Here is a 15721-nt window from a genome sequence, read left to right as displayed (position 1 = left end):
TGAGCATTCCGGAAGACAGGGTAGAAGAAATTACCAAAACTGAAAAACAAAAAGGAATAAAAAGTAAGGATAGTTTAAGGGACCTCAAGGGATGACATCAAGCACACTAGAATTCACCTTGTAAGGGTCCCAAAAGGAGATGGGAGAAGAAAAGGGAAGAAAACTTATTGAAAGAAACAAGAGGTGAAAACATCACTAATCTGGGGAGTAGGATGAAACAGACTTCAAGGTCCATGTTGCATACAGAGTCCCAAAAAAGATAAAGCCAAAGAAACCCACACCAAAACACATTATAATTAAAATGTCACAAATTAAAGATAAAGAGCGGATCCTAAAAGCAGTAAGAGAAGAGTAATTAGTTACATGTAAAGGAAGCACCATAAAACTATCAGCTGACTTCACAGCAGATTTTGCAGGCCAGAAAAGAGTGGCAGAATATATCCAACGGTTAAAGGAAAAAAGGGGGAAAAATGACCACCAACTATACTCTACTGGCAAAATTGCCATTCAGTATTTGAGAGATAGTTTTCCAGAGAAGCAGAATCTAATGGAGTTCATCACCACTAAACTAGCTTTATAAGGAATTAAAAAGACTTTTTTAAAAAGATAATTAAAAACCATAACTAGAAATGAGAGAGTATAGGATAAAAATTTTAGTGGTAAGGTAATCATATAGAAAAATGGTGGATTAATTACTTATAAAACTGGTAATAATGTTAAAACATAAAAGCGGTAAAATCATCTTTATCAAGAATAATTAGTTGGGGGATAAAAAATAAACAGATAAAAATATGATGTCAAACATAAAACATGGAGGAGGAGTTAAAATACAGTGCTTTTAGAATGTATTCAAACATTAGTGACCACCAACTTAAAATACTCTGATAAATACATAGATTGTCATATATGTACTTCTCTCATGGTGACCACAAACCAAGAGTCTATAATAGATCCATAAATGTTAAAGACAAAGGAATCCATATATAACACTAAAGAAAGTCAAAGTCATAATTTTGCAAAGGAATAGAGCAAGCAAAGAAGAAAGAGACAGAAGAGAATTACTGAAAACCCAAGAAATGGCAGTAAGCACCTACCTACAAATAATTACTTTAAATATAAGTGGATTAAAGGCACAAATTAAAAGACACAGGATTGCTGCATGGATAAGGAACATGACCCATCTATATACTGTCTACAAGAGACTTTATTTAGATCTAAAGACACACAGAGTGAAAGTGAAGGATGGAGAAATATATTCATTCTAAATGGAAATGAAATGAAAGTGAGTAACATATGAAAACAAAACAAAACAAAACAAAAATTCTAAAATTCATTGAATGCAGCAAAAGTAGTTCTAAGAGGGAAGATTAGCGATAGAGGTGCACCTCAAGAAAAATCTCAAATAAATAATATAACATTATGCCTAATGGAACTAGAAAAAGAACAAACACAAGCCCAAAGTTACTGGAAGGAAGAAATTAATCAGAAGGAAAGATCAGAGTGGACATGTATGAAATAGATACAGTGTTCTATGGATCAATGAAACTAAATGTTGATGCTTTATGAAGATAAACTATATCAAGCACATTTAGCCACACTTATCAAGGAAAAAAAGGAGAGCACCCCCAAAAAAATTCGGATAGGCCGGTGATGAGTATTAAGGAGGGCACGTATTGCATGGTGCACTGGTTATTATATGCAAGTAATGAATCATGGAACTTTACATCAAAAACCAGGGGTGTAGAGGGGCCTGTGTGGCTCAGTAGTTAAGCGTCTGCCTTCAGCTCAGGGCATGATCCTGGCGTTCTGGGATCGAGCCCCACATCAGGCTGCTCTGCTGGGAGACTGCTTCTTCCTCTCCCACTCCCCCTGCTTGTGTTCCCTCTCTCACTGGCTGTCCCTCTGTCTGTCAAATAAATAAATAAAATCATAAAAAAACACAAACAAACAAACTAGGGGTATACTGTATGGTGACTATCGTAATATAATGAAAAATATTATTAAAAACATAAAGGTCAATATCCCTGATTACTATATGTGCAAATACCTTCAACAAAATATTAACAAACTAAATTCAATAACACATTAAAAGGATCATACATCATGATCAATTGGGATTTATTCCAGAAATGGAAGTGTGTTTCAAAATCTGCAAATCAATCAACCTGATACAGTATATTAACAAAATGAAGGATAAAAATAATGTGAACATCTAGATAGATGCAGAAAAACCTTTGGACAAAATTTATTATCAATTATGATATAGAAGGAACATATCACAACATGAGGTTGTGTATGACAAACCAAGAACTAACATCATATTCAACAGTGAAAAGCTGAAAGCTTTGCCTCTAAGATCAGGAAAAAGACAAGGATACCCAATCTTGCTACTTTTATTCAACACAGGATTGGATCTCCTAACCACAGAAAGTATTCAAGAAAAATGCATCCAAATTGGAAAATAAGTAAAATTGTCATAGTTTGCAAATGGCATATTATATACAGAAAATGTAAAGCATCTGTCAAAAAACTATTAGAATTAATTTTCTGTAAAGTTGCGGGATACAAAATAAATATATAGAAATACGTTGCATTTCTACACACTAACAGTGACCTATCAGAAAGAAAAATTAAGGACAGAATCTCATTTACAATTGCATCAAAGAGAATAAAATGACGAGGAATAAATTTATTTTTTTATTTTTTAATTTTAATAATTTTATATTGTTATAATAGTCAACATACTGTATATCCCCAGTTTTTGATGACTTGTTCCATGATTCATTATCTGTATATAACACCCAGTGCACCATGCAATATGTGCTCTCCTTAATACCCTTCACCTGCCTATTCGATTCCCCACCTCACTTCCCTTTGAAGCCCTCAGTTTGTTTCCCAGAGTCCACAGTCTCTCATGGTTCATTCCCCCTTCTGTTAAATTTCCCTTGATTCTTCCCTTGCTTCTCCTACCAATCTCCCTGCTATTTCTTATGTTCCATAAATGAGTGAAACCATATGATAATTGTCTTTCTCTGCTTGACTTATTTCACTTAGCGTAATCTCCTCCAGTCCCGTCCATGTTGCTACAAATGTTGTGTAATCGTTCTTTCCGATGGCTGAGTAATATTCCATTGTATTTATGGACCACATCTTCTTAGTCCAGTTATCTGTTGAAGGGCATCTCGGCTTCTTCCATGATTTAGCTATTGTGGACAATTCTGCTATGAACATTGGGGTGAATACGGCCATTCTCTTCACTACATATGTATCTTTGGGGTAAATACCCAGTAGTGCAATGGCTGGGTCATAGGGTAGCTCAATTTTTAACTTTTTAAGGGACCTCCACACTGTTTTCCAAAGTGGCTGTACTAACTTGTATTCCCACCAACAGTGTAAGAGGGATCCCCTTTCTCCACATCCTCTCCAACATTTGCTGTTTCCGGCCTTGTCAATTTTTGCCATTCTAACTGGTGTATGGTGGTATTTCAAGATGGTTTTTATTTGAATTTCCCTGATGACTAATGATTTTGAACATTTTTTCAAGTGTCTGTTAGCCATTTGTATGTCTTCATTGGAAAAGTATCTGTTCATATCTTCTGCTCATTTTTTGATTTGATTATTTGTTTCCTGTGTATTGAGTTTGAGAACTTCTTTGTAGATCTTAGATACTAGTCTTTTATCTGTAGTGTCATTTGCAAATATCTTCTCCCATTCCGTGGGCTGCCTCTTAGTATTTTGGACTGTTTCCTTGGCTGTGCAGAAGCTTTTTATCTTGATGAAGTCCCACAAGTTTATTTTTTCTTTTGTTTCTCTTGCCTTTGGAGATGTGTCATGAAAAAAGTTGCTCTGGCTGATGTCAAAGAGGTTGCTGCCTATATTCTCCTCTAGGATTTTGATGGATTCCTGTCTCACATTGAGGTCTTTCATCCATTTGGAGTTTACTTTGTGTATGGTGTGAGAGAGTGGTCAAATTTCATTCTTTTTCATATAGCTGTCCAATTTTCCCAGCACCATTTATTGAAGAGACTGTCTTTGTTCCCCTGGATATTTTTTTCCTGCTTTGTCAAAGATTAGTTGCTTAAAGAGCCAAGGGTCCATTTCTGGGTTCCCTATTCTGTTCCATTGGTCTATATGTCTGTTTTTGTGCCAGTACCATGCTGTCTTTTTGATCACAGTTCTGTAGTATAGCTTGAAATCCGGCAACAAGATGCCCCCAGCTTTGTTTTTCCTTTGCAACAGTTCCTTGGCGACCTGAGGCCTTTTCTGTTTCCACACAAATTTAAGGGCTGTTTGTTCCAGTTATTTGAAAAATGTCATTGGTATTTTGATCGGGATAGCATTGAACGTGTAGATTGGTCTGGGTAGCATGGACATTTTAACTATGTTAATTCTTCCAATTCATGAGCATGGAATATTTTCCCATCTTTTTGTGTCTTCTTCATGTCTTTCAAGAGTGATTTGTAGTATCAGGAATATATATCCTTTACGTCTCTCGTTAAGTTAATTCTGAGATAACGTACGATTTTTGGTGCCATTGTAAATGGAATGGATTCCCTAATTTCTCTTTCTTCAGTCTCATTGTTCATGTATAGAAATGCAACTGATTTCTGAGCATTGATTTTGTATCCCACCACATTACTGAATTACTCTGTAAGTCCTAGTATTTTGGGGTGGAGTCTTTGGGGTTTTCTATATAGAGTATCATCTCATCTGCGAAGAGAGACAGTTTGACTTCTTCTTTGTTGATTTGAATACATTTTATCCCTTTTTGCTGTCTGATTCCTGTTGCAAGGACTTCTAGTACTATGTTGAATAATAATGGTGAGAGTGGGCATCCTTGTCATATTCCTGATCTTAAGGAAAAGGCTTTCAGCTTCTCCCCATTGAGAGGGATATTGGCTGTAGGCTTTTCATAAGTGGTTTTTATGAAATTGAGGCATGCACCCTCTATACCTACACTCTGAAGTGTTTTAATCAGGAAGTATGCTGTATTTCATCAAATGATTTTTCTGCATCAATTGAGAGAATCATATGGTTCTTAACTCTTCTCTTTTTTTATACTATTTTTTATTATATTATGTTAGTCACCATACATTACATCCCTGTTTTTTGATGTAAAGTTCGATGATTCATTAGTTGTGTATAACACCCAGTGCAGCATGCAATACCTGCCCTCCTTACTACCCATCACCAGTCTATCCCATTCCCCCACCCTCCTCCCCTCTGAAGCCCTCAGTTTGTTTCTCAAAGTCCATAGTCTCTCATGCTTCATTCCCCCTTCTGATTACCCCCCCCTTTCTTTATCCTTTTCTTCCCCTACTGATCTTCCTAGTTCTTATGTTCCATAGATGAGAGAAACCATATGATAATTGTCTTTCTCTGCTTGATTTATTTAACTTAGCATTATCTCCTCCAGTGCTGTCCATGTTACAGCAAATGTTGAGAAATCGTTCTTTCTGATAGCTGAGTAATATTCCATTGTATATATATACCACATCTTCTTAATCCAGTCATATGTTGTTTTAACTCTTGTTGATATGATCTATCACACTGATCAATTTGCGAAAAGTGAACCACGTTTGCATCCCAGGGATGAATCCCACTTGGTCATGATGGATAATCCCTTTTATGTACTGTTGGATCCTATTAGCTAGGATCTTGTTGAGTATTTTGGCATCCATATTCATCAGGGAAATCGATCTGTAATTCTCCTTTTTGATGGGGTCTTTGCCTGGTTTGGGGATCAAGGTAATACCAGCCACATAGGAAAACTTTGGTAGTTTTCCTTCTGTTTCTATTTTTTGAAACAGTTCAGGAAATAGGTATTATTTCTTCTTTGAATGTAGAATTCCCTGGGGTATCCATCAGGTCCTGGACTCTTGGTTTGGAGGAGGTTTTTGATCACTGCTTCAATCTCAAAGGAAAACTTTGGTAGTTTTCCTTCTGTTTCTATTTTTTGAAACAGTTCAGGAGAATAGGTATTATTTCTTCTTTGAATGTAGAATTCCCTGGGGTATCCATCAGGCCTTAGACTCTTGGTTTGGAGGAGGTTTTTGATCACTGCTTCAATCTCTTCATAATCAATTGTTCTGTTTAAATCATCAAATTCTCCCTCTTTCAGTCTTGGTAGTTTATAGGTTTCCAGGAAGGCATCAATTTCTTCCAGGTTGTTTAATTTATTGGCATAAAGCTGTTGATAAAAGTTTGTAATGATCCTTCCTATTTCCTTGCTGTTGGTCGTGATCTCTCCCCTTTCATTGATAATTTTATTAATTTGGGTCCTTTCTCTATTCTTTTGAAGAAGTCTTGCCAGTGGCTTATTGATCTTATTTATTCTTTCCAAGAACCAGCTTCTAGTGCTGTTGATCTGCTCTACTGTGCTCCTGGTTTCTAATTCATTGATCTCTGCTCTAATCTTGATCAACTGCTTTCTTGTGCATGGGTTAAGCCTGTTCTTTTGTTCCAGCTCCAGTTTCCTGAAGTGAGAATATAAAAATTGCATTTTAGATTTTTCTATTCTTTTGAATGAGGCTTGAATGGCTATATCTTTTCTCCTTAGGACCGCCATTGTAGTGTCCCATAGGTTTTGGAGTGACGTGTTTTCACTTTTATTGGTCTCCAAAAATTGTTTAAACTGATTTTTAATTTCCTGGTTTACCCAATCATTTTTGAGCAGGATGGTTCTTAGTTTCCATGTGTTTGAATTTCTTCCAAATTCTTCCTTGTGATTGACTTCAAGTTCCAAACCATTATGGTCTGAGAATATGCAGGCAATAATCTCAGTCTTTTGGTATTGGTTGAGACCTGTTTCGTGACCCACTATATGGTCTATTCTGGAGAAAGTTCCATGTGTATTCAAAAAGAATGAGTATTCTGTTGTTCTGGGGTGTAGTGTTCTATATAAATCTATGAGGTCCATCTGGTCCAGTTTGTCATGCAAAGCTCTTGTTTCTTCATTGATTTTCTGCTTAGATGTTCTGTCTATTGCTGAGAATGGAGTGTTGAGGTCCCCTACTATTAACCTATTATTTCCTATATGTCTCTTTATTCTGGTCAAGAGTTGGCTTGTGGGGGCACCTGGGTGACACAGCAGTTAAGCGTCTGCCTTCGGCTCAGGGAGTGATCCCGGTGTTGTGGGATCCAGCCCCACATCAGGCTCCTCCGCTATGAGCCTGCTTCTTCCTCTCCCACTCCCCCTGCTTGTGTTCCCTCTCTCACTGGCTTTCTCTATCTCTGTCGAATAAATAAATAAAATCTTTAAAAAAAAAAAAGAGTTGGCTTGTGTATCTAGCTGCTCCCCTGCTGCGATCATAGATATTTATTATGGTCATATCCACTTGTTGGATACATCCTTTAAGAATAATATAGTGTCCTTCTATATCTCTAACAGTCTTTAGTTTAAAATCTAAACTGATATGAGAATTGCTACCCCAGCTTTCCTTTGAGGTCCATTGGCATGAAAAATGGTTTTCCATTCCTTCACTTTCAGTCTGGATGTATCTTTAGGTTCAAGATGAGTCTCTTGTCGACAGCAAATGGATGGGTCATGTATTTTATCCAATCTGCAACCCTGTGGCGTTTTATGGAAACAGTTAGGCCATTCATAATGAGAGTGAATATTTAGAGATATGATTTTAATGATGTCATGTTGCCTGTGAAGTCTTTGTTTCTATAGATTGTAACTTTCTCTTCTGTATCACTCTTGGGGCCTTTTTACCTTTATAGAACCCCCCCTCAATATCTCCTGTAGGGCTGTTTTGGTGGTTCTGTATTTCTTCAGTTTCTGCCTATCCTGGAAGGTCCTTATCCCTCCATCAATTCTGAGTGAGAGCCTTGCTGCATAAAGGATCCTTGGCTGCATGTTATTCTCAGATAGAGCTTTGAAAATACGCTGCCAACCCTTCCTAGCCTGCCATGTCTCTGTAGACAGGTCTGGCATTATTCTGATATTTTTCCATCTGTACGTAAGGATTTCCTTCCCCCTGGCAGCTTTCAGTACTGTGTCCTTGGATCTAATATTTGCGAATTGCACTATGACGTGACGTGGTGTAGGTCTGCTTTCATTGACCTTGGGAGGGGTCCTCTCTGCCTCTTGGGCACAAATGCTTCTTTCCTTTGCCAGATTAGGGAGGTTCTCAGCTACAATTTGTTCAAATTTCTCTTCTAGACCTCTCTCTTTCTCCACCCCCTTGGGGATGCCAATGATTCTGATATTGGAACATTTCATTGAGTCAGTAATCTCCCATAATCTACATTGTTGAGATTGGATTTTTTTGAGCCAAGTTTCTGGTTTAACTTTCTCTTCTACCATCCCACCCTCCAATATACTAATTCATTCTTCTGCATCATTTACCCTGGCCGTCAGAGCATCTAGTATAGACTACATTTGATACATAGCATTTTTAATTTCTCCCAGTTTCACTCTCATTTCCACCCTTAGAGATTCTATATTCTTGTTAATATTTTTGTTCATATTTTTTCAAACCTACATATCATCCTGACTGTTGTTACTCTGAACTCCACTTCTGACAATTTGGTTATATCCATATCCATCAGTTCTGTGGCAGAGGCCACAGGCTCATTATCTTTTCTTTGCTGGGGGGGGGGATTTCTCCTCCTCATCATTCTAATGAGGAGAGGTTGTGGGGATGCCCAGAGCCCAAATTATTGACCAGAACCCAGGCAGTGTGCACTTGTTTCATTGGGACTTTAGGGATGTGGGCTTCTTGATTTTTCAGCCTGCTTTCTGGGGGAGGGACCTGCCACTCTGATATTCAGGCAACCTTGTTTGGGTACATTCACCCCGTCCCCTGCAAGGGGGGACGGGGATGGGCACAAGGTAAGCTGGTATTTCCGGGCTTTTATTCTCTGGTGGCTTTCCCTTGCGGTTTTCTGTGACTCTTCTGAGAGAGCAGCAGTGGCCATATCCTAGCCCCTGTCTCAGAACAGAGAGATCGTAGTCTGCTCTCCACTGAGTTCTCTTGGCCACTTTAACTCTGTTTTTGTCAGAGCTGCTAAAAACTCTGCAAGAGTCCCAGGTTGTGCACCCCACAGCCGGTGTCCCAGCCCTCACTTTCAGGGCTGGCACATATCTCTCCTTTGTGCTTCTAACACTGCCAGCCTCCCCTGGTTCCCGTGCATGCTCCCAAGCTCCCTGTTTCAGTGTGGTTTGCACATGCTCTGGAGCACCATTATTCAGTCTGGTCGCACATGCACTCCCGAGCTCCCAGGATCAGTCCGGTTCCAGTGAGCACTCTGGAGCTCTGGTTTTCAGTCTGGTCACATGCCTGATCCCAGACTCATGGTCCCAGTGTGCTCTCTCACAAGTGCCGATCTGTGAGTCCGGCCCCTCCCCAGTGTAAGTGCCTACTGCTTCCTGGCGCCTGAGCACATTGGCTCCCTCCCCCTTCCATTTATCTTAGAATATCTGTGTGCAGATTCACAGCTCCCCGCTTCGTACCTCAATATTCAGTGCTGGAGCTGTTAGTTTGTAGAGATCCAGATGTATCTTCCTGCATCTCGGTCTGATTCCGTGGGTTTTCAGGATGGTCTGGTAGATACCCAGCTCGACTCAGGGGACCAACTGAAAAAGTGGTCCCCTACTCCTCTGCCATCTTTTCTCCTCCTTAGCCCAGGAATACATTTAATCAAGGAGGTAAAAGATCTGTTCTTTGAAAACTTTAAGACATTGTTAAAGTGTCCATACCACCAAACTAATCTACATAGTCTTTGTAATCCCTATTAAAATTCCAAAGGAATTTTTCACAGAAATAGTAAAAATAATACAAATTTAGTATGAAATCACAAAAGACCCCAGATAGTCAAAAACAAAATGAAAACAACCACAACAAATAGAGGGGGAAGAAACAAAAAACAAAGCTGAGTTATCACATTTCCTGATTTCAAACTATATTATAAGGCTATATTAATTTAAAAGGTGTAGGATTGATATAAGAACAGATACAGAGATAATTTAATAAAATAGAAAGCCAGAAAATTAACCCTCACTTATATGGCCAATTAATCTACAACAAAGGATGCAAACATATAGAGTGGGAAAAGGACAGTGTCTTCAATAAATGGTATTTGGAAAAACTGTACAGTTTCTGCAAAGGAATGCAACTGAACCATTTCTTACACCCTATACAAAAACAAACTAAAAATAGTTTAAAGATTTAAATATAAGATGGAAAACTCTAAGACTCCTAGAAAAAGTATAGGTGATAAGTATTTTGATACCACTCAGTGATATTTTTGGATCTGTTTGTTCAGGCATAGATGACAGAAACAAAAATAAATAATACCACATTAAATTAAAAAAAGATTTTGCACAGGAAATGAAACAATCAAAACAACAAAGAGGCAACATACTGAATTGGAGAAGGTATTGTCAATTATATACCCAATAAGTGGTAACATCCAAATGTATTAAAACTCATACAAATCAATCAATGGGAAAAATATGAAACAAAAAAAATGTGCAGAGGACTGGGTAGTAGACATTTTCCAAAGAATACGCACAGATAGCCTTCAGACACATGAAAGTATGCTAGAAATCGCTAACCACAAGGGAAATAATCAAAACCACAATGACACACTACCTCACACCTGTCAGAATGGCTAGTATAAAAAAGAGAAGAAATAACTAGTGTTTGGTGAGGATCTGGAGTGACAGAAATCCTAATGCACTTTTGGCAGGAATGTAAACTGGTGCAACTTCTATGGACAATAGTATGGATGCACCACAAAAAGTTAAAAAATATAGAACTATCTTATGATTCAGTAGTCTACTTCTAAGTATTTGAAAAACAAAAACCCTAATATGAAAAGACATATGCATTCCTATATAAATTGTAGTAATTTTTCACAATTGCCAAGATATGGAAGCAATCTAATCTGTGAATAGTAAATAGGTAAAGAAAGAAGTTGTACACACACACACAAACACACACACACACACATGCACACACACACACACACACACACAATGGATGATACTCAACCTTAGGAAAGAAAAACATCTTGCCATTTGTGACAAGGATGGACCTAGATGGTATTATGTCAAGTTATATCAGTGAGAGAGAGGAAGGCAAATACCATATGGTTTCACTTATATGTGGAATCTAATAACAAAACAAGAGAAAACAAATGAACAAATGATCCAGAAACAGAATCATAGATATAGAGAATAAACTGATGTTTGCCAGAGGTCAGGGGATGGAATAATGGATGAGAAATGCCAGAGATTAAGAGGTACTATCCTCCAGTTATAAAATAAGACATAAGGATGTAATATACAGCATAGGGAATATAGTCAATAATATTTTAACAACATTGTACAGTGATGGCAAGTAGACATTTTGGTGAACATTTCTTAATGTATCACTATGGTGTACATCTGGAATTAATACAATATGGTAGGTATGTCAATTAATCTTCAATAAAAAGAAATGAATTGTTTTATTAATAATAAGCTCCAAACCAGACTGCAATGTCCATTGTAAGCAATCTGCTAATGAAATTGATCATGTAACACTCAATCAGTGAAATTGCAATAGAGAAAGAAATTTCATCCCCTTTTCCAATGAAGCTGGTTCGATCCATTACATGCACATCCCAAAATATATAACAAAAAACTTGTCCAAGCTCATCAAGGTGCATTAAATATGTGCAATTTTTATATTTCAATTATAACCCAATAAAGCTAAGAAAGTAAAGTAAAAACAAAAATGTGTCCTTAAGTAAAAAGAATTTGACAGTACTTTTAGCTATACATCATTTAAAATTTATCTAGTAATTAGGGGGTTATCTGTGTTAGTTAATTGCTTCTATATAAAAGAAAAATTGAGCTTTCCTTACATGTATGACAAGCAAGCAGTTAGAACTTGGAACCATGTGTGTCTAGGTTAAGCATACATAGTGACAGTGAGACAGGAATGCTATCGCTTTTGATGTTTACATTTCTAAATGATACCCTTAGAAGCTTAAGAAAGAAATATGTTAATTTCAATATTAGAACAAAAGACTATGTAACCTTTTAAAATATTTAAACCAGGCAAAATTCAACTTCTTTCAGATTTGTATTTAACCTATAGTTACTCACTATGCCTATTCTGAGATAAACTATAGTAATGTTCCAGAAAATTTATGTTGTACACAGTATCTCACACTTATTTTCTAAAATGGTAATATATTACAGTGTTCTATTTTTTCTTAACACAACAACTTCATTTTAATAGTAGATTATAGTATGTTAGTTAATACAAGATTTAAAGAAGGAAATATTTGGTTGCTATTAGAATTCTCAGTTTGTGCCTTTGTAATTACATATGCAGGGGCAATTTATCATTCACTCAATTCATTAACCACTGACTCCATTATGTATTATTTTTTGACAGACTTGATATTCTTATCTGTTAAATTAGAATAATATTCTATAACACATGGAATATTTATAAGGGATAAATAATGAGATTTATATAATTAGAATTCCAGCCTAGGCAAAGGGAAAAGCAATTAAATTTTTGTCAAGATCACATGAACCGCTGCACATTGGCATCATGTCCTCTACTATCTCTTACACTAATAGTGTATTGTGAGTCCTTATTTTAGTTCTGTTCATTAATTGGCTACAGTTCACTATGTCAGTTAGCCTGTTCTTTGTTTACTGATTAGATGGTCACAATCATGCCTGTCATAGTCTCAGTGATGATTCTATTATTTTCAAAATTACTTCCAGGGCAATTCCATGTGATAGGACCTGGAGCACCAGTCATTGCCTTGGTTGGGGAAGAGGTTGTGTTGTCCTGCCAGCTCAGCCCATCAGTGGATGCTCAGAACATGGAAGTGAAATGGTACCGGAATGATCCTTTTGGCCTGGTGCATCGTTATAGGGATTCTCAGGATCATATGGAACAACAGAGGCCAGAGTACCAAGGGAGGACAGAGTTCCTGAAGGAGAATATTACCAAAGGGCATGTTGCCCTAAAGATCCAACCCATTCAACCTTCAGATGAAGGGGAGTATGTGTGTTTCTTTGAAAGTTCCACATACTACAATGAAGCACAATTCCAAGTGTTGGTCACAGGTGAGTCTGTGCAATGAAAATTCCTACACAAATTGTATTATTTTTCCATCACCAGTCTAAAGTATCTGTGTATATGGATAGAGGTAGCTAAATCCATGCAAACACTATGATGGAATGCCAAGATAGTTAGATATGTAAAATTAATCCCAATCAATCTGTCCCAACGTTCTCTGGCTGTAGTAAAAATATATTTACATCTTTTTATTCCAACATAATTACTTTGAAGGAAAGAATGAACAGGAATTATAGTATTTATCTTAGTTTCTATTCAGAAATGCAGAAGGAAGTAAACAGAGGCTGAAGGAATCTCACCAGCCTGCTAACAGGCTTTTTCTGCACCTTGCTGTTGCCCATGCTGGCAATCACCCAGTCAGATGTGGTCCTGCTGACTCTCAGTGTGACATCCTTGTTTATTGAGATCCCTGGATAGTTTGTCCCCTTAGATCTCACTCCCTCTCAGATATTTTCAACCATCAAAACAAAACAAAAATAAAACAAAAAACTGTACTGCCAGAATGAAAGTTAAGGAAGGACTTTAATTCAACCATACACTGAGCCATAAATCAGCATTTTCTCTACAAACATTGCAGGACCTTATACTGAACTCTGATGATGAGTTTCAGTATCACTTTATTTATAATGGGCATTAAGAGAAACTAACCCAGTCCTTCAGATGGAGCCAATAATATTGACCTTTCTCCCAAAGGCAGGAAAATCTTCTCCTCCAGAACTCCCCAACCTGTTTGCAAATGCTCAGAATTTAGTGACAATTCTGCATATGCCCTAAGTAATCCTTAATCCACATTTATATAATAAAGGGTGGGTTCTTATATAATTCTTCATTAAACAAAGGGGGCTATTGCAAAGAGACTTGCTTGCAAGTTTTAAACAGCTTTTTGAGTCAAAGTTTTGTCAACAGAGACTTTGATGCACACATCCCCTAATAGAATTTCTGCAGAGTCAGGGAAAGAATACTTGCCTCCTGAGACTCCTTCCTGGGTTTAGAGAAAATCTGCATCATTTTTTTTAATTACAAATTTTTGTTATGTTATGTTAGTCACCATACAGTACATCATTAGTTTTTGATGTAGTGTTCCATGATTCATTGTTTGCGTATAACACCCAGTGCTCCATGAAATACATGCCCTCCTTAATACCCATCACAGGGCTAGCCCATCCCCCCTTGGAAGCCCTCAGTTTGTTTCCTAGAGTCCATAGTCTCTTGTGGTTCATTCCCCCTTCCGTTTACCCCCCCCCCTTCATTATTCCTTCCCTTCTCCTACAATCTCCCTGCTCTTTCTTACATTCCACAAATGAGTGAAACCATATAATAATTGTCTTTCTCTGCTTGACTTATTTCACTTAGCATAATTTCCTCCAGTTCCGTCCATGTTGATGCAAATGTTGGGTAATCGTTCTTTCTGATGGCTGAGTAATATTCCATTGTATATATGGACCACATCTTCTTTATCCATTTGTCTGTGGGAGGGCATCTCAGCTCCTCCCACAGTTTAAGATACTGTGGATAATGCTTCTATGAACATTGGGGTGCATATGGCCCTTCTCTTCACTACGTCTGTATCTTTGGAGTAAATACTTAGTAGTGTAGTTGTTGGATCATAGGGTAGTTCAATTTTTAACTTTTTAAGGGACCTCCACACTGTTTTCCAAAGTGGCTGTACCAACCTGCATTCCTACCAACAGTGTAAGAGGGATCCCCTTTCTCCACATCCTCTACAACATGTGTTGTTTCCTACCTTGTCAATTTTTGCCATTCTGACTGGCATAAGGTGGTATCTCAATGTGGTTTTGATTTGAATTTCCCTGATGGTGAATGCATCATTTTTAAAAAATATATTTTATTTATTTATTTGAGCCAGAGAGACATAGTGATAGAGAGCACTAGGGAGGAGGAGGAGAAGCAGGCTCCCCTCCCTTTCCAAGTAGGGAGCCTAAGGCAGGGTTGAATCCCAGGCCCCTGGGATCATGACCTTAGCTGAAGGCAGATGCTTATCTGACTGAGCCACCCAGGTGCCCCAGAAAATCTACATGTTTAGGCAAATAATGTGGAGTTCCTCATCTCCAGTCTCTATCATATGCAAATGAATGTCACTAAAACTGGAGGCATTTAACCAGGCACTAGGACTGATGAATGAGAAATTATGTTCACCCATTCACAAAGTTTTCCTTTAGAGCAGGGATCATTCACTCATTATGATAACTTCTGAAGCAATCCTTGTATTAGACATCCCCTTCTAGAAGTCCCACAGACATTTTCCAAACCTTGGGTAAACCCTTATCAGGGTCTTTGAATTTGAGAGCCAGTTGTTACTACCGATTCTTCAGTGAACAACATGTCATTTCTCAGGATCAGCTCAATTTTCTTTATCTCGCATTTACTTGTTCTTTGTACAGAGTAATTCTATCCCTAAATACAAAACAACTTTTCACTATTTTCCATTTTAAATTTTACCCCAGATTCATTAGAAGAGTGCATTTCCTGTCTTGAAGCTTTTGGCACTAAACTCTGACATTGTGCTTTTGTATGAGTTTGTTATCAGCTCCAACAATGGTTAATTGACACACTTTCTACAAACTACTTTACAGTCTCTTATATCTTGTAGATGAGGTTAT

At 37.5% G+C, this 15721-nt stretch overlaps 1 protein-coding gene across 1 annotated transcript in view; it reads left to right on the top strand.

The window, feature by feature from the left end:
- Positions 1-12687: 12687 nt before the first annotated feature.
- The window catches only part of LOC148110174 (erythroid membrane-associated protein-like), a 71707-nt gene continuing 68673 nt past the window's right edge, over positions 12688-15721 (top strand). Inside the window, exon 1 of the mRNA XM_087862473.1 lies at positions 12688-13087. Within this exon, the coding sequence (XP_087718599.1) occupies positions 12688-13087 (400 nt within the window). The remainder of the gene's footprint in view (positions 13088-15721) is intronic.

The sequence above is a fragment of the Ursus americanus genome, chromosome 5 (assembly GCF_024610735.1).
Source record: "Ursus americanus isolate L20-20 chromosome 5, mUrsAme1.1.p, whole genome shotgun sequence".
NCBI lineage: Eukaryota > Metazoa > Chordata > Mammalia > Carnivora > Ursidae > Ursus > Ursus americanus.
This window is presented reverse-complemented; position numbering and strand designations above follow the sequence as displayed.